The sequence below is a fragment of the Melanerpes formicivorus genome, unplaced genomic scaffold, assembly GCF_026170545.1.
Source record: "Melanerpes formicivorus ecotype bairdi unplaced genomic scaffold, bMelFor1.0.p_v2 SCAF_45, whole genome shotgun sequence".
NCBI lineage: Eukaryota > Metazoa > Chordata > Aves > Piciformes > Picidae > Melanerpes > Melanerpes formicivorus.
The window spans coordinates 701,583-729,044 of record NW_027142397.1 but is presented as its reverse complement, the minus strand read 5'-3'; the positions used below and the strand labels follow the sequence as shown (position 1 = coordinate 729,044).

At 63.2% G+C, this 27,462-nt stretch overlaps 1 protein-coding gene across 1 annotated transcript; it reads left to right on the top strand.

Annotated features, from left to right (window-relative positions):
- Positions 1–37: 37 nt before the first annotated feature.
- On the top strand, positions 38–25,770 carry WDTC1 (WD and tetratricopeptide repeats 1). Its single transcript, XM_068159044.1, has 16 exons — positions 38–283; positions 5,030–5,177; positions 7,368–7,451; positions 7,925–7,971; positions 9,133–9,244; positions 9,340–9,527; positions 10,100–10,282; positions 10,736–10,830; positions 11,807–11,922; positions 13,064–13,139; positions 14,628–14,724; positions 16,265–16,438; positions 20,666–20,901; positions 21,641–21,809; positions 22,129–22,321; positions 22,690–25,770. The coding sequence occupies exons 2-16, from the start codon at positions 5,070–5,072 to the stop codon at positions 22,885–22,887; spliced, it is 2,076 nt and encodes a 691-aa protein (XP_068015145.1). The 5' UTR covers positions 38–283; positions 5,030–5,069; the 3' UTR covers positions 22,888–25,770.
- The last annotated feature ends 1,692 nt before the right edge of the window (positions 25,771–27,462 follow it).

The following is a 27,462-nucleotide window of genomic DNA, read 5'->3' as shown; positions in this document are numbered from 1 at the left end:
GGCGCATGCGTAGAGGTGCGCGGGGAGCGCGGCGCGGGGGGTGCTGCTGAGCCCCGGACAGCTGGAGGGGTAAACAGGGGAGGGGGCGGGGGGCACGGCCGGGGCCTAGGCCAGGCCGCGCCTCAGGGCCCTGCCCGCTCCCCGGGGACGGTGCCCGGCGCCTGCGGGGTCCCCCCCGGCACCTAGCGCTCTCCTCGGTCCCGCTCTCCCCGCCCCGACCCTGCATGGATGGAGCCTCACAACTTCCAGCGCCCGCTGAGCCCGCACCCGGCAGGCCTGACAGGTAGCGCCCGGCCGCAGCCCCTGCCCCTGCCTGCCCCCTGCCGCCTGCCCCTGCCCCCTGCCGCCTGCCCCTGCCTGCCCCCTGCCTGCCCCCCGCCGCCTGCCCCTGCCTGCCCCCTGCCCCTGCCCCCTGCCTGCCCCCCGCCGCCTGCCCCTGCCTGCCCCCTGCCCCTGCCCCTGCCTGCCCCCTGCCGCCTGCCCCTGCCCCTGCCTGCCCCCCGCCGCCTGCCCCTGCCCCTGCCTGCCCCCTGCCCCTGCCGCCTGCCCCCTGCCTGCCCCCCGCCTGCCCCCCGCCGCCTGCCCCTGCCCCTGCCTGCCCCTGCCCCCTGCCTGCCCCCCGCCGCCTGCGCCCCTCCTGCCCCCCTCCCTGGCAGCTCTCTCCCCCACGCCTCCTCCCCTGCCAGCCGAGCGCCCCCCGCGCTCCCTTCCCTGTCACTTCTACCTCCACCCCCCCGTCCCTGCCAGCCTCTCCCCCATCTCTGTCAGCTTTGCCCCCGGCAGCCCCTTCCCTGCCAGCTGCCCCGCACCTCTGTCCTCCCTTTCCCGACAGTTCGCCCCCCGCCCCTGCCGGCCCCCCCCGTGCCGTCTGTCTGCACCTCCGGCCCTGCCCGGGCGCCCCCCGCCCCTCCCTGCCCGGCGCCCCCCGCAGCTCCCTGCCCGGCACGCCCCCTGCTCTCTGCCAGCAGCCTGCCCTCCTCCCTCTGAGGAAGCCCTCTCCCATCCCTCCCCCTCCTCAGCCTCTCATCCCTCCCTTTCCCGATCCCTTTTGCCTGCCCTCCTCTTTCCCTTCAGCCTGCTCCACACCCTGCATCCTCTGGCTGCTGCCTTCCCCCTGCCAGGTTTAGCCTTTTGACTTCCCCTTCCCCTTCCCTCGGCTGGCACTGCCCTGTCCTCACGTTCTTCTCCCCTTTCCTAAGGGCTGGCTCTGCCCTGCTCCCCCCCTGCTGACCCTTCCCTGCCTAAAGCCTTCCCATGCAGCTTCCCCTGGGCTGGGAGGGTGTCCTGCAGCCCTTTCCTCCTCTGCCAGCAGCTGCTGGCTAAAGTCCTTCCTGCAGTTACTGGGTCTTGGTGCTGAGCTCTTCCCTGTGCCAGGCTGAGCTGTGGCCTTGCATCTTCCCTCCCTTCCTGAGGAGGGCAGCTGGGGGGTGAAGGGTGGAGGTGGGCTGGCAGCTCCAGGGGTGCTGCCCCGGCTGTGTGCCCTGCCCCGGCTGATCAGAGTGTCCCTGGGGCTGGGGCAGTCAGCTCTCTGGCCCTGCCTCTTCTCCTGTCCACCTCTCTTGTAAGCAGCTCTTTCCTCTTGCTGGTTGGCTCTGTTCTGAGCCATCTGTCCTGGGGAGCAACTGCTGCTCCTGGCAGCTCCTCCAGCTGCAGCCAACCTTTGCCTGGCTGTTGGCTCCCAGGTAGTTCCCTCTGGACTCTCCAGTTTGTCAGTGCAGTGTGTTTGAATTTGGGCCTCTTGGGAAGTCAGGGGAAAGGGGAAAGGGAGGCCAGGTTGTGAAAAGGAGCCTGCAGAGCTGGGTCCCAGGTGGTGTTTGGAGGGCTGAGGGGAAGGGTCCCAGGGACCTCCCTGTGGGGCCAGGGCAGGGCTGGCAGCGCTCAGGGCTGCTGCTCCCAGTGACCTTGAGGTGCAGACACCTGGGTGCAGCAAGCAGGCAGGAGCTGCAGTGCTTCTTGAAGGCTGCTGGTTTAAGAGGGGGGCCTGCTGCTCTGTGGGGTTCCTCAGCACTGCTGGAGCTCTGCTGCAGGGCAGTGGTCCCCACCTCTGAGCCCTGAGGCCCAGGGCCGTGGGGCACCTCTGTGCCTGGCTGTGTGCAGAGCTGAGGGGGTGCAGGAGGCTCAGTGAGGGGAAATCCATCCAAGCAGGGGAGCAGGCCCCCAGATCCCAGCTGCATTTGGACTGTGGGCCTTGCACCCCCTGCACTGTTTGGGCTGTGTCTCCAGCCCTGCAGCTGGAGGTGCCAGCTGGGGAGAGGCAGAGAACTTTGCCAGTGCCCTTCCTCCCTGTGCCCTGCAGCACCGTTGCCAAGTGGCTGGCAGTGCAGGCTGGCAGAGCTGGAGCCCACAGCCTGCAGGGGCCTGGGGCTTGTTAATTTTTGACTGCAGAGTTGGAGGCCAAGGGTTGCAAAAGTTCTCTCTGGGCAGGGCAGGAGAGCCCAGAGGGAGCTGCAGCTGGGCCTGGGCCTCCTCAGGCGTCAGGCTGCAGGTTGAGAAGAGGCTGAGCCCAGCTTTTAGTCCTGTCTGGGGTGTTCCAGAGAAGCTTGGGACATGAGGGCTGAGGGGAGGTTGTCCCTGCTTGGGGCTGAGGGTGGAGATGCTCCTGAAGGGTGGTGGAGGAACATCTTCCATTGCCAGCTGGGGAAGGGGCAGAGGTGGTGGTGAGGATCCCACAGGTAGGCAGAGTGGAGCTGCCTGGGGTGAGAATGCAGCTTCAGCCTCAGCTGCTCCTTGGCACTCAGTCCTCTGCTCAGGAGCTGCTGGCCCAGGCTTAGCTAACAGCCAGAGACCTCTCTGAGAGGTTCAGGGAACAACACAGCCAAAGGTGGAGAGAGTTTGTGCAGAGCTCCTGCTGCCAGAGGAAGGTCCTGTCCCAGCTGCCAGGCCGTGGGAGCCTCATGCCTGAGGAGCTTCAGCTGCCTGGAGCAGAGGTGCAGCTTCTGCTCCTCTGGCTCCTGGGGGAACCCTCTGCACAGCTGAGGAGATTCTGTGCTTTGTGCCAGGCTCAGCTCCTGCCTGGAGCCCTTTGGTCTGCCTGGGCAGGGCTGTGGGCAGCAGTGCTCAGCCTGGGGAGAGTTTGGGAGCTCTGCACTTCACTTGGGCCAGGCAAGGGTCACCCTCCTGGTGAGCAGCAGCCCGGGGCTGTGGCTGGTGGGCAAAGGGTCCTGGACTGAGGGTTTGGGAGGTCCTGGTTCTGTGGTAGCTGAGGGCCTGAAATTGACCCAGGAGAGGCTCAGGTGGGAGATGGGGAAAAGTTTCTTTGCTGCCAGAGCAGTCAGGGCCTGGCAGAGGCTGCCCAGGGAGGTGGTGGAGTCCCCATGCCTGGAGGGGTTCAGGAAAGGGGGGGCCGGGCCGTGGGGGGGCCGGGCCGTGGGGGGGCCGGGCCGTGGGGGGGCCGGGTGGGTGGTTGGCCTGGGGGGGCTTGGAGGACTTTTCCAGGCCGAGCAGTTCCATGAGGCTGTGCAGCAGAGCCCTTGGATCTGCTCCTCCTGGGGAGCTGGCTGTGCAGACTGCTGGGGGCCTCTGGGGGTGAAGCCCAGGCCCTTGGGGACCCTGGGGTGCAGCAGCCTGCTGGCCTTGCTCTGCTGTGTGGCTGCATGGCCCTGGAGCTGCTGGTGGTGCAGGCTCTTGCTGGGCAGAGGCAAAGTTTTCAGGGCTCTGCCTGCCCCCAGCTGGGCTCTGTGCCTCGGGGAATCACCATCTCCTCCTGCAGCAGGGGACTGAGTGGGGACTGCCTTGTGCTGCTGCTGGCTGCTCTGAAGGGGAGCTGCAGTGGTTGGTGGCACAGGGCAGAGCCAGGCTCCTTCCCTTGCCAGGAGAGCTGGGGAAGGCTCCAGGAGGGACAGGCAGGGCCTGGGGGAGGAGGCTGAGGTGAGAGGCAGCCTTGGGGCAGGGGCAGCCTTGGGGCAGGGGCAGCCTTGGGGCAGGGGCAGCCTTGGGGCAGGGGCAGCCTTGGGGCAGGGGCAGCCTTGGGGCAGGGGCAGCCTTGGAGCAGGGCCTGCTGGGCCAGGCCAAGGGGGCAGGTGGTGAGAGCCTGCCCCAGGCTGCTGAGCAGGGTGGGAGCTGGAACTTCCCTGGGCCCAGGTGAGGCTGCCTGGGGCTCTGAGCCAGCTGCTCTGCCTGGGGATGTCCCTGCTGGCTGGGGGGGTGAACTGGGTGACCTTGGCAGGACCCTTCCCACCTAAAGCATCCTGAGCAGTCTGTGAGGCTGCTCCTGGGTGGTGTCCCTGCTGCCTGGGGAGCTCTCAACACCTCCTGGTCAGTTTTGGGGCCAGTGTAGTCAGTGAGGGAGAAGAGGTGGCAGAAATCAGTGCCTGGTTTGCTCCCTTGTAGAGTCCTGGCTGCAGAGCCAGGGGAAGGGACTGGGACCAGAGAAGGGCAATGCAGCTGGAGGGCTCTGGAGTGTCTGTGAGGAGCAGCTGAGGGGCTGGGGGTGCTCAGCCTGGAGCAGAGGAGGCTGAGGGAGACCTCACTGCTCTCTGCAGCTCCCTGAGAGGAGGCTGGGGCCAGGGGGGGTTGGGCTCTGCTCCCAAGTGGCAAGTGACAGGAGGAGAGGAGGCATCCTCAGGCTGCCCCAGGGCAGGTTTGGGTTGGCCTTGAGGAGCAGTTGCTTCCCCAGCAGGGTTGTCCAGGCCTGGCCCAGGCTGCCCAGGGCCGTGCTGGAGCCTCCATCCCTGCAGCTGTGGTGCTGAGGGCCATGGGCTGGCAGTTGCCCTGGCAGCAGTGGGTCAGTGCTTGGCTCTGCAAGGACTCTGCCCCCCAGAGGGCTGTGTGGGGCAGGCTGTGGAGGTGCTGCTGCTCTGGGCATGCAAAGGCTTTGCTGGGGTCCTGGGTGGCTTCTCCAGGCTGCTGCCAGCAGCAGCTCTGCTCCTTCTGCACTGGACCTGCTCACTGGGAAGGGCCTCCCAGGTCAGATGCTCTTCAGCCTCGCCCCTGCCCTGCCCTCAGGCTCTCGAAGGTGGCTTAGCCCCCGGGGGTGTTGGGAGAGCTGCCCGAGCTGGGCTGATGTCTGCTCCCCCCTTCTGCCCTGCAGGTAACTAAATGCCCTCGGTGTGGCTCCCTGCTCTGCTGGCATGCTCGGGTGCTCAGCAGCTCCTCCAGTAGCTTCTTTTCGTCTGCCTGGCTGCAAGAAGATGGCCAAAGCAAACATCACCAGAGACCTCATCCACAGACAGATCAAGGTGGGTGGCAGAGCTCCTGCTGGCCGCCCAGCAGATGGGGAAGCCTCCGGGGGGCCGGGCCGGGGGCTCCTCAGGTTGCTGCCTTGGGTTCTGCAAAGCTGAGGGCCGCCTGGGGGCCGCTGAGCTGCGAGCACACCGGCAGGGCCTGACCCAGCCCCGGCCTGAGCCAGGCTGTGCCAGGGCTGGGGCGGCAGCGCCGCGGCTCCCGGCGGCTCGGTGCCTCGCAGCAGCAGAGGAGCAGGGCTCTGTGCTTGGCCCCCGAGCCAGCCCCCCCAGGAGCTCTGTCTGCTGCTCTCCGTCTGATCTTGCCTTCAAAGGTATTTGCTGACTGTAGTGCAGCTAATGATCCCTGCCTCGGTCCCTGCCTGCCTCCTGCTCTTTCAAGAGTGATGTGTTGCTTCCTTTGTGTAGGGCAAACTTCGGCGGTGGTCGGGATCAGTCACTCCGTGGCTGCTTGTGAAATATCAGCGTGAAAGGCCCGGCTGGGGCAGACACAATGGGCAATTATTGCTGCCACGGGAGGCTTTCAATCACTTGCAGCTCTGCTGGTAATCAGCATGCACAGAAGTGGTCTGGTGGTGGCCAGAATGAGCAACCAGGAGCTCGAATGCTCACTTAGGGCTGCAGTTTGGTACCAAACTTGGTGCTTTAAGCTGGTAATTGGAGCCATCTGCAGAGATTCCTCTTGCTGCTCTAACAAGGAGGGGATGGCTCTGTGGTCGGAGCCTCAGCCTGGGACTGGTTCACACTGTCTGCTCCCTCAGGCTTTCATGTGTGACCTTGAGAAGGTTGCTTCCTCTGACAGCTGCTGGCAGGCAGAGCAGTGCCCTGCTGCACGGAGCTCTGGGGGGCTGCAGGAGCCAGGCAATTAGAGCTGCAGCACCTTGCCCTGGGCCTGCAGGCTCCGGGGGCTGCAAGCCACAGACCCTGAGGGGCTTGGAGTGGGGAATGGAGGCTGCTGCACAGAGCCTGCTGGGGGTTGGTTCTCCTCCAGTCCCCTTCTGTCTGTCTCCCTTTTGTTTCCAAGTGGCTTTTGTTGTGTGGAGGTCGTGGCTGAGCTGTGCTGAGGCTCTTTGTGTCTGCTCTGGGGCTGCTCCTCACGGTGCTGTGCTCATCTCTGCTGCTCAGGACCATTTCTGGTGTCTTCTGCCGACTGTAGCCTGGCATGGGAGAGGACCCAGGCTGGGTCAGCTCCTAGGAAGGAATCTCCTTGGGCCTCAGGTGTTCCATCCTGAAGCTCAGCCTCAGCCCTTCTCTTCAGGCTTGCCTCTGCAGTTGGCCTTCTCTCCTGGAAGCCATCTGCTGCTGCATCTGGGAGCCCCCTGAGAGCAGAGCAGACAACTGTCCTGCTTTCCTTCACCTTCACTTGTACTGCTGCAGCTCTGTGGCAGCTGCTCCCTTCCCTGTGGAACAGGCTGTGCTGTGCTGCTGCAGCTGCCTGCTCCTGCTCCTCTCCTGATGAAAGACACCAGCTCCAAAGGATCTTCTCCAGTTTCCCTCCCCACTGCCCTGCCCCATGCTGGTGCTTCAGGACAGATCTGGTGTCATGGCAGACTTCTGAGCAGCAGTGCTCCAAAGGCCCTGCCCAGGGCTGAGGGTGGCTGCTCCCAGGCTCTCCTCCAGCTTCTCTTTCTGGCCCTAAACAGGCAGCTTAGCCTTTCGTAGTGTGGGCCTCTCAGACCTGGCCTTGGCTACCCAGCTGGGCTCTGGCAGTTAGCTAAACCTCATCTCCTGCAGGCCCAGAGGGGAGCTGCAGGAGGACTTTGCAAGGGTCTGGAGTGACAGGACAGGGGGAGATGGCTCCAGAGCTGGAGAAGCTGGATTGAGATGAGACATGGGGAAGGAATTCTTCCCCAGGAGGGTGCTGAGGCTCTGGAACAGGCTGCCCTGAAGAGTTGTGGAGCCTCCAAACCTGAAAGTGTTGAAGGCCAGGCTGGATGAGGCCTTGAGCAGCCTGGGCTGCTGGGAGGTGTCCCTGCCCATGGCAGGGGCCTGGAGCTGGATGGTCTTCAAGGTCCCTTCCAAGCCAAAGCATTCTGTGCCCACTTCAGGGCCAAGGACTGCACACACCTCGAGTCTGCCCACTGCAGGGCAGGACCCTGCTGCTCTGGACCCCCCAGGAGCTGGCAAGGGGCAGGGCTGGGCTGGGCAGGGCTGGGCAGGGCTGCAGTGTCTGTTTGCCTGCTGCAGGAGAGGGGAGCGCTGGGCTTCGAGCGGCACTACCACGTCACGGATCCCTTCATCCGCCGCCTGGGGCTGGAGGCAGAGCTGCAGGTACGTGGGGGGAGGGCTGGGCAGCAGCCACTGCTGGGCTGGTGTGGGGCTGGAGGACCTTAGAGGCCTTTCCCAGCCTGAAGAGTTCTCTGCTGTGTTCAGCCAGCAGCAAGGTGCTTCTGAGGGAGGGATCAGAAGCTGTCAGCCCGGCCCGGGGCGGTGGAGGCTGAGTTCCCTCTGCAGGTGTGGGGCAGGGTTGCAGCTGCAGCCTCTGAGCCTAAGCTGCCACCTTCCTCAGCACTCCTGGGGCTGAGTTTTGGTGTTTCCTTTCTGCTGCAGCCTGCCTGCCTTTCCTGGAGGTGCTTCTCTGCCACCTGGGTGTTTGGGGTTGGGTCTTGGGGGGGTTTCAGGGCTGGAGTACAAACCCTGCTTGTGCTGGACCGAGCTGCTGTGTGTGTGGAGCTCACTGAGCAGCGCTCCTGGCTGAGCCTGGAGTTTGAGTCATGTCATCCTGCCTCTCTTTCTCTTCTCAGGGTCACTCTGGATGTGTCAACTGTCTAGAATGGAATGAAAAAGGAGAGTAAGTGTGGCTTGCTTCAGGGGCCCACAGCCTGCTGACCCCAGGTTCTCCCAGGGGCTGGATGTAGGTCATGTTACCATAAGCAGCTGCCTCCTGTGCCTGGGGAAGCGGAGCTCAGGCTCTGAGGTTTGGAGTCTAGCAGAGCTCAGGCTCCACAAGCAGCTTGAGTTGTGTTCACTGTATCTGGGTGCTGTTAGAAGTGCTGCTTTGGTGAGTCCAGGAGGCAAATGGTCAGCAGAAGAGGTGCAGCTTGAGGGCTGCTTCTCCTCTCTTAAGTGGCATTATGGATTATGAGGGATCTCTGGGATTTGCCCAGCTGGTGGTGGCATTTCCCCACCCCCCTTGTGCTGATGAAAGCTTCTGCTGGGGGACAAATACATGAGGGAGGGAGGGAGGGGAGAGAGAGCAGCAGAGAGCTCACACTGTGCAGTCTGAGAGAAACTAAGCCTAAATTTCCTTCAGCCAAGTGGAATAAAGAGTTCCTGCCTGAGAGGTGCCTGGCTGGAAGGAAGAGCTGCTTGACATGTTTCTGACTTGCCTCTTTCAGGATCCAAAGTCTGCTGCCTGATACTGCCCAGAAATATTTACCAGGGAGGATTTCATGTGCTTGAAAGAGATCTGGCTGCAGGGAAAGCAGAGAGAGCAGCTGAGAGCTGCAGACAGCAAATTCTTCTGCTTCAAAGGGTGCAGGAGGCAAATGGGGCCTGGCAGTGCCCCTGCCACAGCCTGTGGGTCACAGAGCCCTGCCTGGGGGCTGCTGGGCTCATGCAGAGCCCAGGAGTGCCTCAGACCGAGTTTGGGGATGCTGGGGAGCGGTGCAGGCCCTGCCCCGTGCTGCTCCCTGCACCAGCTGAGGCAGGGCTGAGCTGGCTCCCTGAGCTGGCTCCCTGAGCTGGCTCCCTGAGCTGACCCACAGAGCTGGCTCCCTGAGCTCACCCACAGAGCTGACCCACAGAGCTGGCTCCCTGAGCTGGCCCAGAGAGCCTCTGGCTTCTCCTCTGGCCCGAGCCGGGCGGAGGGCTTGGCGCAGGGGGCGAGGGGAGCAGGGCTGAGGGAGGAGGAAGTGAGCTGCTTAGGGCTGGCTGCAGCAGAGCCCTGCGCGGGGCTGCCCCCAGCCTGGGGCAGGGCCTGCGGAGTGCAGCTCCTCTCTGTCGCTCGCAGCCTGCTGGCCTCCGGCTCGGATGACCAGCACACCATCGTCTGGGACCCCCTGCACCACAAGAAGCTGCTCTCCATGCACACAGGGCACACTGCCAACATCTTCTCTGTCAAGGTAGCAGCCTGGGAGGAGTGGCCCGCGGGGGGCGGCTGCCTGCCGGGAGGCTCTCCCCTGCGAGGAGCCTCACCCTCGCCCCCCATCTCCCCCAGTTCCTGCCGCACTCGGGGGACCGGATCCTGATCACCGGGGCTGCCGACTCCAAGGTGCACGTCCACGACCTGACGGTGAAGGAGACCATCCACATGTTCGGGGATCACACCAACAGGGTGAAGCGGATCGCCACGGCCCCCCTCTGGCCCAACACCTTCTGGAGCGCGGCCGAGGATGGCCTCATAAGGTACAGCGCTCGGCACTGCCCCCGGCGGGGCGGCGCCCGGGGCCGGGCTGCAGCCGCTGCGGCGTGCGGCCCCGAGCCCATCCCTTCTGATGCCCCAAGGCTTCGCCTTCCAGTGTGGGCTCCTGAGGAGTGCTCTGCCCAGCTCCTCTGCTCCCTGTGCCAGAGGGAGGCCAAGGGAGGAGGAGCTACGGCAGGTGGGAGGGAGGTGGAGCTGCGCTGCTGCTTCCCTCCGGGGTCGCTGGGGCTCTAAGGCAGTGTCTCTAGGAGAGGCTCTTCCACCTTAGCTGCTGCCTGTGAGGGCAGGGCCTGGGGGCTGAGTTGGGGCTTGGATGAATGTGTGCCTGGCACAGGGCTGGCCCCGGCCCCGAGGTGCTCAGCTGAGTCACTCAGTGGCGCCGCCGGTGGTGCTCAGTGGCGCCGCCGGTGGTGCTCAGTGGCGCCGCCGGTGGTGCTCAGTGGCACTGCTGTCCCCTCTCAGGCCCAGGCCACTGTCGCTGCGCTGCTTCGGGTGGGCTCTGCTCTGCGCCCCCCGCCCCGGCTGCCCTCCCCTCAGCTCCTCCCCTTGCCTCCAGGCAGTACGACCTGCGGGAGAGCAGCAAGCGCTCCGAGGTGCTGATCGACCTCACCGAGTACTGCGGGCAGCTGGTGGAGGCCAAGTGCCTGACGGTGAACCCCCAGGACAACAACTACCTGGCGGTGGGGGCCAGCGGCCCCTTCGTGCGGCTCTACGACATCCGCATGATCCACAACCACAGGTGACTGCCGGGGTGGGCTGAGCTCAGAGAGGCTGAGGCTGGGGGAAGGGAGGAGTGGCTGAGGCTGAGGGGAAGGGAGGAGTGGCTGAGGCTGGGGAGAGCCTGGCCCGGGCTGCCCAGAGAGGGGGCAGCTGCCCCCTGCCTGGCTCCACCCCAGGTCAGGCTGTCTGGGGCTCTGAGCAGCCTGCTCTGGCTGGGGATGTCCCTGCTGGCTGCAGGATGAGCTATGAAGGTCCCTGCCAGCCCAAAGCAGTCTGTGGTGCTGTGAGCACTCTGGCACCCAGCAGCCTCGCCGTGAGGTTGCTCCTGGTCTCCAGCTCAGCCCCAGCTGCCCCGAGCTGTGTGAGCCCCCTGGGCTGCACGGGGGCAGGCAGGAGGCGCTGCCCTGGGCTGTGAGCAGCAAGTGTCAGCACAGGAGAGGCTGTGACTGAGGCTCCTCTTCTTTCTGGCCAGGAAAAGCATGAAGCAGAGCCCCTCAGCTGGGGTGCACACCTTCTGTGACCGGCAGAAGCCTCTCCCCGATGGGGCAGCCCAGTACTACGTGGCAGGTACTGCCTGGGGGCTGTGCTGGGGCTGGCTGGTGGAGCTTGGTAGTGCCTGAAGGAGCAGAGTTCTACTCACCACACACAAACCCCCTGCTGGGGAGCTTCTCTCACCCAGGGATGTTCCCTGGACCTTGTAAGATGTGGCCCTGGGCAGCCTGCTGTAGCTGGAGGTGTCCCTGCTGACTGCAGGGGGTTGGCCAAGATGCCCTTTGAGAGTCCCTTCCAACCCAGTGCCATCTGTGAGGCTCTGAGTTGCTGCCCAGGCTGCCTGCCCACTTGCCCTGCTCTGGCAGTGCTGTGGTGCTGAGCTGCTGCCTGCCAGGTGGAAATGTCTCTGTCACCTCTAGTGGGGAGTCAGGGACTGGAGCTGCTGGGTGCTGCAGGAGCTGCTCCCAGCAGGGCTGCTCCCTTTGGCAGGGCAGCAGCCTGGCCTCAGGCTGCAGGTGAGGAATGGGTGCTGCGGGGTCTGGCAGTCTGGATGGTTCCTACTCCCCTGCTCATCAGTTACTTCCTTCTTTGTTTTTCCCCCCTCCAAATGTTTGAGGTTAGAAGAGGATCTTAGCCCAGCACATTCAGCACACCAGCTTTGACAGTTTGGCTCCTGATGAGTCCCACTGGAGGGTTTCTTGGGTCCCTTGAATTGGTCATGCACCACATCTGCTGTCTGAGGCAGCAGAGCCTGTGTGTGAGCTGAATATTTAGGAGCCTTGGTTTGGTTGTGCCTGGGACTTCAGTAGGGAGCTCTGATGAGAGGGTTGGGGATGGAGGTTGCAGCTGGCCACCAACCAGAGCAGCCAAACCCATGTGAGTCCCTCAGGCTGGGGCTGCAGCCCTGCCCTCCCAGGGGACAGCGCCGAGGCCCTGGGGGCACAGCTCGGTGCTTGGCTGCAAGGAGAGCAGCACCGCGCTGCCTGCGCCTCCTGGGGGCGCTGGGGGCAGCCCCTTGCAGGGGGGCACTGAGGGCAGCCTCTCCCTGCAGGGCACCTGCCTGTCAAGCTGCCAGACTACAACAACCGCCTGCGGGTCCTGGTCGCCACCTACGTCACCTTCAGCCCCGACGGCACCGAGCTGCTGGTCAACATGGGAGGGGAGCAGGTGAGGGGGCAGAGGGGGCTTGGCAGCCTGCTCCCCACCTCTGGTGAGCTCAGCCGTGGCTGGGCCTGCTCCAGAGCAGCTGCACTGCTGCAGGGAGCTGCAGGGAGCTGCAGGGAGCTGCTGAGCCCTGGAGGAGGCTGCCCAGGGCAGAGGCTGAGTCAGCATTCATGCAACCAGAGAAGGGCTTGGGCTGGAAGGGGCCTTGGAACTGGGCAGAGACAGCTCCCACCAGCCCAGGCTGCTCCAGGCCTCATCCAGCCTGGCCTGGAACACCAATGGTGGGGGCAGCCACAGCCTCTTCTGAGTCTCCAGCTCCCATTCACTCTTTGGGAAGAGGGGAGGGGGAAGGCTGCTCTGGAAGTGACCTTTGCTGACCTAGCAAAGGTTTTCTACCTCCTCTTTGAAACCTCATAGTGCTTCTGTAATAGAATCCAGTGGAGAGAGGAGGTGGAGAAGCAAAGGCCTCCACCTGGAATATTGATTGCTTGAGTTTGCAGGCCTGGGAGATCTTCCTGGGTCTCTGGTAAAGCTCATCAGTGGGATGAGAACATCCTCCTGACAGCATCAATCAGTGTGGATTAAGCAGGACCTTAGCTTGTGGGCAGGTTGCTCTGTGCTTGTCCTCCACAGATGGCTTCCCACACCTGCCCTCCTTGCCTTGCAGGGAAGGTGCTGAGTCAGCTGGATGGGGCTGGGCTGCAGCTCCTCTGCCAGCAGAGTGTTGAGTTGGAGCTTTGCAGGGCTGCTCTTGAGGCTTCTCAGGAATCCTGGGGGTGCCTTGGGGAAGCTTCTGCCTGGGTTCCCTTTGCCACCTTCTCTGCCAAGAGAGGTTTGAGCTCTTCGTGGTCACTGAGTGGGTTAAAAGGTTAAAGTGGCTGTGTGGGGCTGCAGCTTTCTGAGCAGCTTGGTTTCTGGTCAGGTCATCTTTGATGCTCTGCAAGTGTGGGGAGAGCTTTGGGTAGGACTCCTCAGCAGTGCTGCCTGCCCCCAGCGCTGGAGCGGCAGCTGAGTGCCCCCAGCCGTAAACCACATCCCAGTTGGAGCCCTGGGAATGGCCCAGCACAGCCAGGGAGCCTCAGCCCAGCCTGGCCCTGTGCTGCCCTGCCTGGGGCTCTGCTCTCACTCTCTCTCCATTCCCTAGGTCTATTTGTTTGACCTGACCTACAAGCAGCGCCCATACACCTTCCTGCTGCCCAAGAAGTGCCACGCTGCAGGGGGTGAGTACAGAGCTGCTGGGGCACTGGGGAGGCAGAGGGACCTCCCACAGCTCTCCCTCAGGGACACTGGAGTGGGACCTGGCTGCTGCTGGGCTGTGCCTGCAGCACAGATCCCAGCCTGAGCTCTGCAGCCCTGCTGCAGGCTGGCAGGAGAGGAGGTGCTGGGAGGTGTCTGCCCGTGTGAGCCGAGCAGGGGCACAAAGCTGTGCCCTGGGGCTGGCAGGCTGGCTGAAGGCCTTCAGCTGAGCAGGGAAGCTTTGTGGCTGGGGCTGGACTGGGTTTCTCTCTTTTAAACTTGTTAGTAAAGTGCAGACTGCATTTGCTACCACCTCACAGCCATCAGGGGGGAGCCAGAGCAGTCCCTTCCCTGCTCTAAGAGCCTGGCCTGGGATGAGGTGGTTGAGTCAAGAAGTCTTTTGTTTGAGCAGAGGTAAATCCAAACACTGAGTGCTGGCCCTGCCCCTTCCAGGGCCTGTTCTTACAGAGGCCCTGCAGGCAGCAGCTGCAGTGTCCCTGCTGGGGCAGAGGCTGCCTCTTATCAGGGGAGTGTTCCCTGGCCCTGCAGCTCCCTGGCAGGCTTTGCTGTGTGCTCAGTGTGCCTCAGCCTTAATCCAGCCCTTCCCATCCTGGTACCAGAGCCCTGCCCTTCCCTGCAGTGCTGACTGCAGGAGGCTGAGCTGTGCTGGGGTCAGGCTGTACATGGCAGGGCAGTGCTGGACAGGCTCCTGGTGTAGCAAAACCTTTGCCCTGTTGGGCACACAAAGGTCAGGCATATTCTGGGAGGGTGGTGTGGGTGCAGAGGCTGAGCTTGCTGTGCAGGCTGGGCAGTGGCTCTGCTCTCCCAGGCTGTGGCAGGGCCCCAGCAGCACTGCCAGCTGCAGCAGAGATGCAGTTTGTCACCATTTCAGCTGAGTGTTGTCTGCAGCAGGGGCAGACAGTGCCTGTGTGACCTTCAGAGGCTCACCTCAGCTTCCAGCAGCTCCAGGAGCTGTAGGGTGAGGAAGGAGTGGAAGGAAGAAAGCTTTGAGGTGCTGAGGGCCATGGCCTGGTGGTGGCTTGGCAGTGCTGGCCTAGCAGCTGGGCTTGATCTCCACCCTGAGGGCTTCTGATTCTGTCACCTGGAATTCCTTTCCTGGAAGCCTGCAGCGGTTCCACTCCTCCCTGTCCCACAGCCCAGCTCTGAGTCCTTACCTGACTCACACAACAAGCAGGGCCCTGAGGAGCTCTGGGCTTGTTCTGAAGGTGGTGCAGCTCTTGCCACCCTCCCTGGGGGTGTGTGCTCAGCTCTGCTCTGCAGTCCTGCTGCAGAGGTCTGGGCAGAGGGCAGGTCCCGTCCGGGCGGGGGGAGGTGAGCTCATGGCAGGTTCACTGGGGCCGTGGTGCTGGCTCTGCCCTGAGAGAGCCTCCTGGGGCCTCAGGTGTCAGTCTGGGTGGTGTGCATGGCTGGCTGCAGGGCTGAGCTGGGCTGGCTTTGTGTCTCTCCTGCAGAGGTGCAGAATGGGAAGACCTCCACCAACGGCGTGTCCAACGGCATCCACCTGCACAGCAACGGCTTCCGCCTGCCCGAGGGCAGGGCCCAGGGCAGGTGAGGCACAGCCCTGCTGCCCCTTCCTCCCCTCCCCTGCCTCCTGCCCAGCTGAGCTGCTGCTAGCCAAGGTGTGAAGTCCCAGTCCCCCTTGGTGGCTTGGCTGGCAGCTGGCCTCAGCCCCAGGAGCTCCAGCAGGGCTCCTCCAGCAGCCTGCCCAGGGGCACAGTGCCCAGGGGGGGTTGGAAGCTCTGCAGAGGAGACTCCACAGCCTCTCTGGGCAGCCTGCTCCAGGCCTCCAGCAGCCTCACACCAAACAACTTTCTCCTCCTGCTCAGATGGAGCCTCCTGGGCTCCAGTCTGTGCTCACTGCCCCTGGGCACCACTGAGCAGAGCCTGGCCCCAGCCTCTTGCCCCACCCAGGTCCTTTAGCTCTCGCTGAGCATTGCTCAGGTCCCCTCTGGGGCTGCCCTGCTCCTGGCTCAGCTGCTGCAGGGCTCTCAGCCTTTGCTCCTCACAGAGCTGCTCCAGGCCCCTCAGCGTCTCTGTGGCCCCCCCAGCAGCTCCTTGTCTCTTTTCCACTGAGGACTTGAAAGAGCCTTGCTCCCTTTGCTCTCTTCTGGGCTGCCAACTAAACTGAAGCAGCCAGAGCTGCCCCGGGAGTCCCTCCCTGCAGCCTGCAGGTAGCCAGGAGTGGGTGCAGAGCCCTGCCCTGTTGCTCCTGCTGCTGCTTTCTGTAGGAGCAGAGCCCGCGGGGGTGAGGCAGAGGCAGGCTGCAGGAAGCCGGTCTGGCTGCCTGCGCTCCTGCGGTGAGGAGGGCGGGCGGGGGGCAGGCGGGCGGGGGGCAGGCCGCCGCCGCTCCAGCCCTTATTTGGGTAGCCTGGGTTCCAGCGGGCCCCGGCCCGGCGCTTTCAGCTCGGCTCCTCTAGATGGCTCCTCCGGCACAGCGCTGGGCTGCGGCTGGGCTGCTGAGCCTGGGCTTTGTGCAGCCCCGGGAGCTCGGCTGCCTGCCTGCCTTCTGGGTTTGCATTGTGCTCCTCGCTGCTGGGAGAGGCTCGGGGATGCTGGTTGTGCAAAGATGGTGCAGGGAGCGGGGGCTGGGCTCTTCTCCCTGGTAACCAGAGGCAGGAGGAGAGGAAATGGCCTCGAGTGGCACCGGGGGAGGGTCAGGTTGGACATCAGAAGAAACTTCTCCACTGAAAGGCTTCTCGGAGCCTGGCCCGGGCTGCCCGGGGAGGAGGCTGAGTCCCCATCCCCAGAGGGTGCAAGAGAGACAAAGATGTGGTGCTGAGGGCCATGGGTTAGCAGCAGCCTCGGTGGAGTCTTAAAGGCCTCTTCCAGCCAGACTGGTTCTGTGTTCTGGGTGTTGCTGAAGCCTCAGGGGTAGGTTGGTGAAAGCTCAGTGCTGAGCTGTGTCTAAAGGAAAAACAAGTGGCCACGTGGAGGTCCAGAGGAGCCCTTCCTCCCGAGCTCAGCTCATGCCCCCCAGGGCCTCCTGCCTCTTCCTGCCCCCCTGGGCCTTGCTGGGACCCCCTCAGCTGGAGCAAAGCTGCAGCCGAGGAGAGGTGACCCTCACCTGGCCTCCCTTCTTTCCCTGCAGCCCCCAGGTGGAGCTGCCTCCCTACCTGGAGAGGCTCAAGCAGCAGGCCAACGAGGCCTTTGCCTGCCAGCTCTGGACCCAGGCCATCCAGCTGTACAGCAAGGCCGTGCAGCAGGCCCCCAACAACGCCATGCTCTACGGCAACCGCGCCGCAGCCTACATGAAGCGCAAGTGGTGAGGAGCTGCGGGGGGCCGGGCGGGGGGGGTCCCTGCGGGCCCCGGGGCGGGGGGGGTCCCTACGGCCCGGGGGGGGTCCTGCTGCAGCCTGGGGGCTCCCTGTCGCAGCCTGGGGGCTCCCTGTCGCAGTCCCGGGGGGGTCCTGCTGCAGCCTAGGGGTCTCTGCTGCAGCCTGGGGGGGGTCCTGCTGCAGCCTGGGGCTCCCTGCTGCAGTCCCGGGGGGGTCCTGCTGCAGCCTGGGGGTCCCTGCTGCAGTCCCGGGGGGGTCCTGCTGCAGCCTGGGGGTCCCTGCTGCAGTCCCGGGGGGGGTCCTGCTGCAGCCTGGGGGTCCCTGCTGCAGTCCCGGGGGGGGTCCTGCCGCAGTCCCGGGGCTGTGCTGCCTGGGAGAGCCCTCCGAGGTCCTCCAGGCCAGCTGCCAGCCCGAGGGCGCTGTGGCCTTGTGCCAGGGAGTGCCCGGTGCCCGCTGGGAAGCAGTGGGCTGCCTGTGTGCGGGGCAGGGTTGGGGTTCTGGGATCCAGCTGTGAAAGGGTCACCCCTGGCACACAGCAAGGGATTGCAGAGCAGCAGGGAGGGCCACAGGCAAGCACAGCTGCTTGTGGCTCAGCACTTTGCCTGCTGCTGTGCTGAGCAATGTTCTGTGCCCTTCCTGTGTGAAAAGAACCCAGCTGGGGAGCTGCATCCTGAGTGCCTGCGAGGGTGGTGCTGGCTGGGGGCTGCCCTGGGGGTGGCTTTGGGGGCTGCCCTGGGGGCTGCACTGGAGCTTGGCTCTAGCCCTGCTGTCAGGTGAGGGAATGGTTGCTGTGCTTTGTAGCTTCCCAGCTGCTGCTGGAGGGTTGTTGCAGCACTGGCTGGAGCTGCTCTGCTTGCTGCTTTACCCAGGCAACCACTGCTGCAGGCAGGCAGGGGTGACCTGGTGGTCCCTGTGTTCCTCCAGCTGAGACATCTTCTCCTGGACTGGAAACAAGCCTCTCTGAGAGATCTGGGGAGGTGGCAACCAGTGCCTCAGAGTCTGGGGGAGGTTCTTTCTTGATTGTTCCAAGGCAGCTGTTAGCCTCTGCAGTGGTAATGTCTTCTCTGACCAGTGGCCAGAGCTGCATCTGCAAGATACAGCTGAGTTATTTTAGTGCCTGTCCCCTGGAGCAGGATGAGGCTGAGTACCATGACTTGCCATTAACATATTTAAACCAGCCCTGGTCCTTCATCTCCATTTGCTTTGTGAGGATATCCTCCTCCTCTCCCTGCTGAAATCCCCACTCTGAATTCTCCTATCTTCCTGCCAAGATAAAGAGCAGCCAGCAGTTGGTGACTGCCCTGCTGGCTGTTTTGCAACAGCAGAGATTTGGGAGCTGCCTCAAAAACGACCTCAGTGTTCAGAGGGGGAAGAACAATAGGTTGAGATGAAGGGCTGGGAGGCAGGAGCCGAGGGCTGGGAGGCAGGAGCCGAGGGCAGGGCTGCTGAGTGCCATTTGTCTCAGAGGAGTTGTCGTCCCCCAGGGGGCTGGCAGATCTGGACCTTCCTGTGTGCTGGACAGAGCTTTGTGACAGCTCTGGGTGGCAGGGAGAGGAGAAAATCCGGGCACAGAGGGTTGCTGTGGCAGGCAGGGAGGAGCTGCTCAGCAGCACTGAGCTGGTTCCTCAGGTGCAGGGGCTGGGAGCCGCTGGAGCGTGGCAGGAGGTGGCACAGAGGGGAAGGTGACCCCTGCCGAGGCAGCACCTGCCTGGGGTGCCCTTCACCCTGCCAGCAGCTGAAGGCCACCCTGCAGAGCGCTGCAAGCTTTGCCTTGGCCTCTCTCTGAATAGCAGAGAGGCAGAAGAAAGGAAGTGCTGCAGTTTGCTGCCCTCCCCTTGCTCATCTCCCTTCAGCTGCTGCTGGTGCTCTGCAGCACTTCACAGCCTGCCTGTCCTTTGCAGACATGCTCCAAAGAGCCAACTGCAGCCCTCTCCAGATTGCTGCTGGCAGGCTCTGGTGACAGTGCTTAGCTGATTCCAGTTAGAGCCTTGCTGCCTGAGCTGAGGCAAACCTGTAACAAAGGAAGGAGTGGGTGCCTGCTCCACAGCTCATCTGCACACTTCCACCACACCCTGGGGGCTGCTGGTGGTCAGGGTGAAGGGTTTCTGGGGGTGGCAAAGCAGCTAACAGCTCAGTCAGCTCCCAAAGCAAGAGACACTCAGCTGGCACCAGAGCAGGGAACTCAGTCCTCTGCCTCTCAGTGCAAGTGTCCTGATCAGAGTCATGGAATGGGTTGGGTTGGAAGCTCAAAGCTCATCCAGCTCCAAGCCCCTGCCGTGGGCAGGGACACCTCCCACCAGCCCAGGCTGCTCAAGGCCTCATCCATCCTCTGGGCAGCCTGTTCCAGAGCCTCACCACCCTCCTGGGGAAGAACTTCCTCCTCATCTCTCATCTGAATCCAGCTTCTTCCAGTCTGAAGCCATCAGCTCTCATCCTGTCGCTCCATGCCTTTGTCAAAGGTCTCCTTGGAGCTCCCTTCAGCTACTGGAAGGCTGCTCTGAGGTCTCCCTGGAGCCTTCTCTTCTCCAGGCTGAGCAGTCCCAGCTCTCAGCCTGTCCCCATAGCAGAGGTGCTCCAGCTTCTGCTCACCTTTGTGGCCTCCCTTTGTAGCCCCTCCAGCAGTTCCCTGCCCTTCTGGTGCTGGGGGCTCCTTCTTGGCCCCAGGTGGGGTCTCAGGAGAGTGGAGCAGAGGAGCAGTCTCACCCAGCCTGGCAGGGCACAGACACAAACCAGCCCTCCCCCTGTGTTTCTGCTGCTCAGCTGCAGCTCTCAGGGGGAAGGCTTTCTGCCTTCTGAACTGTGCTAGCAAGCTGCAGTCCATGGCCAGTGTCCACCCGGCTGGGAGGGAGCAGGGGCTGCATGGGCTGCAGAACATGCTTGTGGCACTGGATAAGCTCTGCTGAGCATCCAGCCCAGGATCTGCAGCTCCCCCTCCTGCCACAGGCTCCACAGAGCTGGAATTGTTGCCCTGGGGAAGGGCAGCTCACACTCTGCCCCTTGGGACTGTTTCAGGCTTGGGTAGGTGCAGTGCAGGTATGAAGCAGCAGCAGCACCATCATCATCATTGCTGCTGCTCTGGCCATCATGTAGAGGCTTGGCACACTCTCCCAGGACAGATTGTGGTGCCCCTGAGCAGTCCAGGCTCAGTACTGCTGCAGCAGGCATGGCAGCCCTGCCTGGCTCCTCAGCCTCTGCCACTCTGAGCTGAACTGCAGCGTGCCAGGCTGGGCAGGGCTGCAGCTTCCACAGCACTCTGCAGGCATCCTTGGTCCCACAGCCATGGGGCCCAGGGAAAGCAAGTCTCAGTAACTCTAGATCCCAGAATCCCAGCAGGGAGGGGCTGGAAGGGACCTCTGGAGCTCACCCAGTCCAACCTCCTTGCTCCAGCCGGGCACCCACAGCCCTGGAGCCCAGGGGCCAGGGAGGGTTGGAAGCTCTCCAGAGGAGACTCCACAGCCTCCCTGGGCAGCCTGCTCCAGGCCTCCAGCAGCCTCACAACAAAGAACTTTCTGTTCAGGTTGAACCTCCTGAATTCCAGTTTGTGCCCCTTGCCCCTGGGCACCACTGAGCAGAGCCTGGCCCCAGCCTCTTGCCCCCCACAGCTCCTCTAGCTCTTGCTGAGCATTGCTCTGCTCCGGGCTCTCAGCCCCAGGGCTCTCAGCCTTTGCACCTTAAAGGATCGCAGAATCCCTCCCTGTATCGCTGATCACTAGCAAGGTTTTCCCTACAAAGGTGAGAGGAGGTTTCCGGCCGCCGGGGCCGTGGCGCGGGCCGCCAGTGGCCGTGGGCAGGCAGGGAGCTGCCGCCGCGCTGCGCGTCCGGCAGGGGGCGCCCGGCAGCCGCCGTGCTGCGAGCAGCCCTGCTCGCCTCGCAGGAGAGGCCTTGGCCAGAGGGCTTCTGCATCCTCCATCTTCAAAGGACTTCCCCAAGAGTGCTCTGCCAGGGAGCTCTGCTCTGCCGCATGTAAAATGGCAGGCCCGGGCTCGCTCGCCTTCCGGGGCCGGCTGTGTGCGGGGAGCTGCCTTCAGGGAGCTGGGCTCGGTCAGACGGTGCCCCTGAGAGGCAGCAGAGGCTGTTGGTGCCTGTGGGGTGTCTGCTCGCACAGGGAGAGCTGCAAACAAGCAGCTGTGGAGTGAAATGGGGGCTGGGAAGCGGCGTGCAGGACATGCACTGGGTCTGCTCGGGTCTCTAATCCTCCTCTGCCTGCCCCGCAGGGATGGGGACCATTACGATGCCCTAAGAGACTGCTTGAAGGCCATCTCCCTGAACCCGTGCCACCTGAAGGCTCACTTCCGCCTGGCTCGCTGCCTCTTTGAGCTCAAGTACGTGGCAGAGGCCCTGGAGTGCCTGGATGACTTCAAGGGGAAGTTTCCAGAGCAAGCCCACAGCAGTGCCTGCGACGCCCTGGACAGAGACATCAACGCAGCTCTCTTCTCCAAGAGTGACAATGGTGAGCACTGCCCTGCAGGCTGCTGCTGCAGGCTGGCCCCACCCCCAAGGGCTGCACAAGGAACTTCTCTCCGTGACCTGCCCCTCTGCAGGGCAGCCCCAGCTGCTGGGAGAGGTTAATGCCGCTCCGTGCGAAAGCCTGAGCCTGCTCCCTCCTTGCGCCTGCTCCTGGTTTGCTCTCGAGTCAGAGCGTGACAGAGGCAGTCTGATGTACCCAGGAGGGCATCTGCAAGGAACCTTGTGCTGGTCTGTGCTTCTGAGCCCTGCTCCCTGCTGCAGCTCTCCTGAACCCCTCCCCAGAGCTGTTGGGGTCTCCTGCAGAGCTCTTGCATGGAACCATAGACTGGCTGAGCCGGAAGGGACCTTCAAAGCTGTCCAGTTCCACCCTGCCAGGGGCAGGGACACCTCCCTCTAGCCCGGGCTGCTCAAGGCCTCATCCAGCCTGGCTTTGAACACTTCCAGGGATAAGGGGTCCACAGCTTCTGTGGGCTACCTGTTGCAGAGGCTCCCCACCCTCACTGTCAGGAATCTCTCCCTGATGTCCAACCCAAATCCACCCTGCTCCAGCCTCGAGCCGCTGCCTCCTGCCCTATCACCACAGGCCCTGTACAAACCCCTCCCCAGCCCTCCTGGAGCCCCTTCAGGTACTGGAAGGCTGCTCTAAGGTGTCCCCAGAGGCTCCTCTTGCTGAGAACCCCTTCCTGGCCAGAGTGATGAGGGCCATGCTGCTTGCTTTGCAGCTGAAGAGAAGAAGGGGGGAGGCCCCATCCGGCTGCGCGCCGCCGGCCGCAAGGACTCCATCTCCGAGGACGAGATGGTGCTGCGGGAGCGCAGCTACGACTACAAGTTCCGCTACTGCGGCCACTGCAACACCACCACCGACATCAAGGAGGCCAACTTCTTCGGCAGGTAGGTTGGCAGAGCCCGGGGGGGTGGGGGACAGGGGTGGGAGCGGCAGCAGGATGCCCTCTCCCGTGGGCAAGGCCTCGTGCACAGCCCTGAGCCACCGGCACGAGGCGACGCCGGCGCTGGCTGGCGGGCTTGGGAAGGGTGGCAGCAGCCCTGCTCCCGGGGCTCAGCAGTGGAGCCCCAGAGCCAGCTGGGCTGGGGATTGAATCCTGGGGGTGGAGGGGACCCAGAGAGAGCTTTGGGTCCATAAGTGTGAGGGGTGGCAGCCCGGTGTCTCCTGGCTGCCGGAGCTCTCCAGCCCCTGCTCCTCTCGCCCCAGCAATGCTCAGTACATCGTCAGCGGCTCGGACGATGGCTCCTTCTTCATCTGGGAGAAAGAGACCACCAACCTGGTCAGGGTGCTGCAGGGAGATGAGTCCATTGTGAACTGCCTCCAGCCTCATCCCAGCTACTGCTTCTTGGCCACCAGCGGCATCGACCCAGTGGTGCGGCTGTGGAACCCCAGGCCGGAGGTAAGAGCTGCAGTGGGAGGCTGGGAGCTGTGCCAAGCACCCACTTGTCCTGCTGGCATCTTGAGAGCTGCAGCAGCAGCAGCCCCTCTGTGCCCAGCACTGCCTCACTGAGTCATAGAACCATGTTTTGGGGATGGTTTGGGAAGGGAGCTCAAAGCTCATCCAGCTCCAAGCCCCTGCCCTGGGCAGGGACAGCTCCACCAGCCCAGGCTGCTCTGCAGGTCTCACCCAGCCTGGTCTTGGACCCCTCCAGGGAGGGGGCAGCCAGAGCCTCCCTGGGCAGCCTGTGCCAGGCTCTCCCCAGCCTGACTGTGCAGGATCCCTTCCCCAGCCGCAGTCTGAGCCTCCCCTCCCCTCCCCTGCCGCAGAGCGAGACCCTGAACGGCCGCGTGGTGGTGGACATGGAGGGGGCGTCGCAGGCCAACCAGCGGCGGATGAACGCAGACCCCCTGGAGGTGATGCTGCTCAACATGGGCTACAGGATCACAGGGCTGACCAGCGGCGGCGCCGGCGGCTCCGACGACGAAGACAGCTCCGAGGGGCAAGTCCAGTGCCGGCCCAGCTAAGGCGGAGCTGCCTCTCCCTCCTCTCGGTGTTGGGGCGGAGGGGAACTGAGTTTCCTCGGCCCTGGACTGTCTGCACTGCCCCCACTGTGCCCAGGGCAGGAGCAGCTGGCAGGGGCAGGAGCAGCTGGCTCCAGACCCTCGTGGCCTCCTGCTCCTGCTCCTGGCGTGCAGCAGCAGCGCAGGGTTTGCCTGTAGTGCAGTTTAGTCCCCGTGGGGGTCTCTGAGTTGTCTGTGAGCAGTGTGAGCTGGTGAGTCTCCTTTGTTTTCTTCAATGATGATTTTCCCCCAGAGCTGCTGTGTGGTCTGGTGCAGGGGGCTGCTGCCTGCATTGGGAGAGGGGATGTTCAGTTCCTGAATAAAACACAAGCCTAGGGCAGGGCTGATGGAATGAATTTACTGCAGTGCTCTTAGTCCCGGAAGCTTGACTCTGCTCTTGTGCTGCCAGCCTGTCTGGAGGCCTCTGCTTTAGGGTTGTTGGCTGTGGAGCACCAGGTCTGTCCCAGAGCAGCTTTCCCCTGGCTCTGCTGCCAGCTGCAGGTGTGCTGTGTGAGGGGCTGGACCTTGCCTGCCTTGTCCCTGGGCGTCTGAGCTGATGAACTGAAGGCACTGAGCCTGTGCAGCTCGCCAGGGCAGGATGTGCTTGCCCAGCAGACCACATTCTGCTGTGGTCTGGGAACCCCTGCAGAAAGATGGCAGCAGTGGCCCAGGTTTGCTCAGGGCTGAGGGCCTGGGGAGCTGAAGCTGCTGAGGACAGGGGCTGGCAGCAGCGCTCTGCCAGAGCTGCTCTCTGCACTGCCCCAGGCCTCTGGAGCTCTCTCCAGCCTCTCCCCACGCCGGAGCTGAGAATGGTGCCAGCAGGGGTGTGCTGCCAGCTGGAGCTGGGGGCTGCCAGCAGCATGGTTCTGGGCTTGGCCAGGGTGACCCTGCTGCAGCTCCTTGTTGGTGTAACATCTGATGGAGCAGAGGTCCTCTCAGGAACCTTCCTTGCTCTTCCTGCTCTGCACAGCCAGGGGTGCACCTGGCCATGCAGCACTCAGCTTCCATGCTCTGCCCTCTGGTGTAAGCTGCAGCCCTGGTAGTTCCTCTGCAGTTGCCAGGCACTAACTAGCAGGCAGAGCCTGCCCAGCTGTGCTGCAGCCAGCTCCCCACAGCTTGGGTTTCCAGGACTATCACCTAAGACCAAAGAGCCCCTGGTGATCCACAGGGCTCTCTGCTGCCTCCTCGCTCAGGGCTGAAGGTCTGAGCGTGGCAGCCGTGGGCCCAGGGCTGTGTCTGGCAGTGTGCTGTGTGTGTGCTGCAGCAGGGCTGCTCTTCCATGTGGTGCAATCCCTGGGCTTCCTTTTCCTGCTGGGGGGATGAGGCCTCCCTTTCCCCTTCCTCCTCTGGCTGCTGCTGGCTGCCAGGCGCCGAGGAGAGGCTGCGCAGTGCTGGCTGAGCCAGGCAGCTGCTTCCTCTGCCTTCCAGAACAGTCTTTGTGAGACGAGGGAGGGAGGTCACAGAGGCTCCTGGCTGGCAGCATCTCTCCAAGGACACTGTTCCCTGCAAAGAGAGAGCCCCTGTGGTGCTCTCAGGCACACTGGAGCTCGCTGGGAGCCGATCTCTGCCCCTCAAGGACATCCAGCTCCTCTCTCACGTGTGGGGGAAACTGAGCCTCCGTGCAGCCTGGCCCCCAGCAGCCAGCAAGCACTGCCTGCCCTCGTGCCCTGCCAGGCTGTGGTGGCAGCCACGCTGCCTGCCCTCGTGCCCTGCCAGGCTGTGGTGGCAGCCACGCTGCCTGCCCTCGTGCCCTGCCAGGCTGTGGTGGCAGCCTTGTCTTCCATCTCGGGCTGAGGCAGAGCACTCCTGGGGCAGTGTCTCTGGGTGGGTCCCAGGCGGTGCCAGCCCGGTGCCCATGGGCTCAGTTCCCTGCTGGGCTGGGCACCAGCTGCCCTGCCCTGCCCCACGGCTGCCCTGCCCCTTGCTGCTCTTTAAAGCCCAGAGGCAGCAGAAGGATTCTCCTCCCTTGGGCCATGGTCTCAGCCTCCCCTCGCTCCAGACTCCCCTCCTCGACACAGCCTCTTCTCTCTCTTCCTTCTTCTCCTCCCACTCAAACTTTCTGTTTCCCCTTTCAGCAGACAATTTCTGCAGACTTTGATTTATTTCTCTCTTCCAAACTGAGAGACTGAGGTGGAGAGCTCTGAGGAGAGCAGCCCTCTCCCTCCCCATTCACCTTCTGCTGTGGCAGCTCTCTCTTGTTCTTTCCTCGCCCTGGTGAGACAGTGCAGCTCTCCTGCCTGCTGGCTGCAGTCTGAGGGCTGCACCCTTCTGCCTCTGCAGTGGATTGCTTCTCCTCTTTGTTTTCTTTGGGTTCTTTCCCCTCTCTTTAATGGCTGCTCTGGTTCAAAAAGATAAATAATAATAATGGGAGGGAAGGGGAAGGAGAGCTCTGCCTGCAGCCCCCTCCCCCCCGGGGGGGCAGATTACCTGCTCTGTCACTTGTTAATGAGGAAATTGTATTTATTGGTGGAGGAAAAACCATGCTGGGGAGTAGGGAGAAGATGTTGCTGTATTGACCTCTGCTGTTTACTTCAGCCCCCTCTTTGGGAAAGCTTCTTCCTGCTCTTTCTGGTTAACTCTTTCTAGCCTGGGATGTGCAGGGATGCCTCCTCTATTTTTGTATGCCAGCACCAGGCTCTCCCTGGAGACCCTGGGCTTCTCCCAGTGCTGCAGGGAGCACTGCTCCTCACATCTCTCAGCCACTAGAGACCATCATCTCCTGACCTTTGCCCTGCAGTTGTAGAGGTAACACTCAAGCCTTACTGCCCTCCTTAGAAGGAGCAGCAAACTTGTTTCTCTGGTCCCTGGAAGAGAAAGGGTTAAGCAATTAAAGGATTCTTTGTTCTAGTTCCTTCTTGGTGTCATTTTGTGGGGGGGTTGTGCTGGCTGTGTTCCACCTTTCTCCTGCAGGAAGGTGGCTGAGGGAGGGTGGAGGGAGGCCTGGCTGGGTGCTGGCTGTCCAGCAGCGCTGCTGCATGGAGAGGAGAGGCCAAGGTAACCCTGAGTGGGCAGGGGGCTGGGGAGCCCCAGGTGTGGGCTGTAAGCTGTGGGGGGCACCCAGCTGGTGCTGGGCTTGGCTTATCCAGGTGTGGGAGCTCAGAGGTGGCATGGAGCGAGGGCTGGGGTTGGGCTGGGAGCAGAGTCCACCTGCAGCAGGATGAGGATGTCAGGGTGAGGGTGAGGATGGCTGCCTGGGGCTTGCCAGGCAGCGAGAAGTGATGCTCACACCTTGCAGGAGGCTCGAGGGGGCTGCCATGGAGCTGGCTGTCAGGGGCAGAGCTGATAAAAGGCTGCTTGGGTCCCTGCTGAAGCCAGGAGGTAGAGGTGAGCAAGGGGCAGGCAAAAGGCTGAGTGTGGGGAAGGGCTCAGTCCTTGTCCTCTGCAGTAGCCTGTGGGGCCTCAGGCTGTGGGGCAGACCCAGGGTCACCACTTAGTGCCTGAGCTGCTGAACTCACTGCCCTCAGGGCCCACAGCCAGCACCGTGTGCAGGACACCAACAGAGACCCAGAGAGGATCTCTTGCTCCAGGATACCACAAACTCACTTCCTCCTCTGGGCTCCTGCTGCACACCCTCCCCACTCCTTCCCGGCCCTCCAAGCTGCAGCATTCCAGCTGCTCCTTCCCAAGCTGCCTCACTGAGAGCTGGAAAACCACTTTGGTGTTCTCAGAATCCATTTGAGTTCCTCTGCACAAATTCCCATTGGACACCTTTCAGCTGCAGGCCTTTGGAGGCCTCTCCCTTGCCAGAGCTCTTGGACACAGACTTTGCTCAGACAAAGCCTCTGCAGCCATAGCTGCAATTGGCAATCAGCTAATTAGGTCAGGGCTGGGCTGGGTGGTTGGACAAAGAGGGAGCAGGGCAAGGGAGGCAGAGTGGCTGCACCGTGGGTGCAAGTGGCTGGAAGGGCACAGCACTGAGGTTTGGTTGTAGCTGGGCTGAGGAGGGAGCAGAGCTGTGCTGGAGGATGTGGGGACAGCACTAATCACAGCCCTGCTGCTGAGCTCCCTCCTCTCTGGTGGCAGAGGACTCAGTGCCAGGAGCCAGGCTGCAAAGGGCTCAAGATGGCTTCTGGCTCAGTGAAATGGGAGCAGGAGGGCAGGAGGCTGCCTGCTGCTGTTGCAGCAAGGAGCTGAGAACTGAGTCCTCTGCCTGCTGCTGCAGGAGGTGAGGCTGAGGGGGACCCCTCCAGGGCTGGGATTTGTGTGGGTTGAGAGAGCCAAGAAGGCTTCGTGCCCTGCACCTGGCTCCTGGGGCACTGCCCCTGGGGAGCTGCTGCCTTTGCCTTGGAGCACAGCAGCTGCCCTGCAGGGTGGCTGTGGCAGGGCAGAGGGAAGGGAATGCAGCTTTCCGGGGGCAGGGAAGCAGCACAGCCCCAGGGGTTAAGGCTGGGGGGTGGGGTGGCTCTGGGGGCATTGCTCAGGGTGGCTGAGCCTTGCCAGCTCTCTGCTCCTGTGAGCAGCAGGGGCAGGGCAGGACAGGCAGGGGCAGGACAGGCGGCAGCAGGAGAGGCAGCAGGGGCAGGACAGGACAGGCAGCAG

What these genes read in the sequence shown, in the direction of transcription:
- WDTC1 (XM_068159044.1), top strand. Translation starts at nt 5,070, where the DNA reads ATGCTCGGGTGCTCAGCAGCTCCTCCAGTAGCTTCTTTTCGTCTGCCT. An exon ending in CCAACATCTTCTCTGTCAAG is followed by an intron (nt 9,245 to 9,339) that starts GTAGCAGCCTGG and finishes CATCTCCCCCAG; the next exon opens with TTCCTGCCGCACTCGGGGGA. An exon ending in CTTCTCCAAGAGTGACAATG is followed by an intron (nt 20,902 to 21,640) that starts GTGAGCACTGCC and finishes CTTGCTTTGCAG; the next exon opens with CTGAAGAGAAGAAGGGGGGA.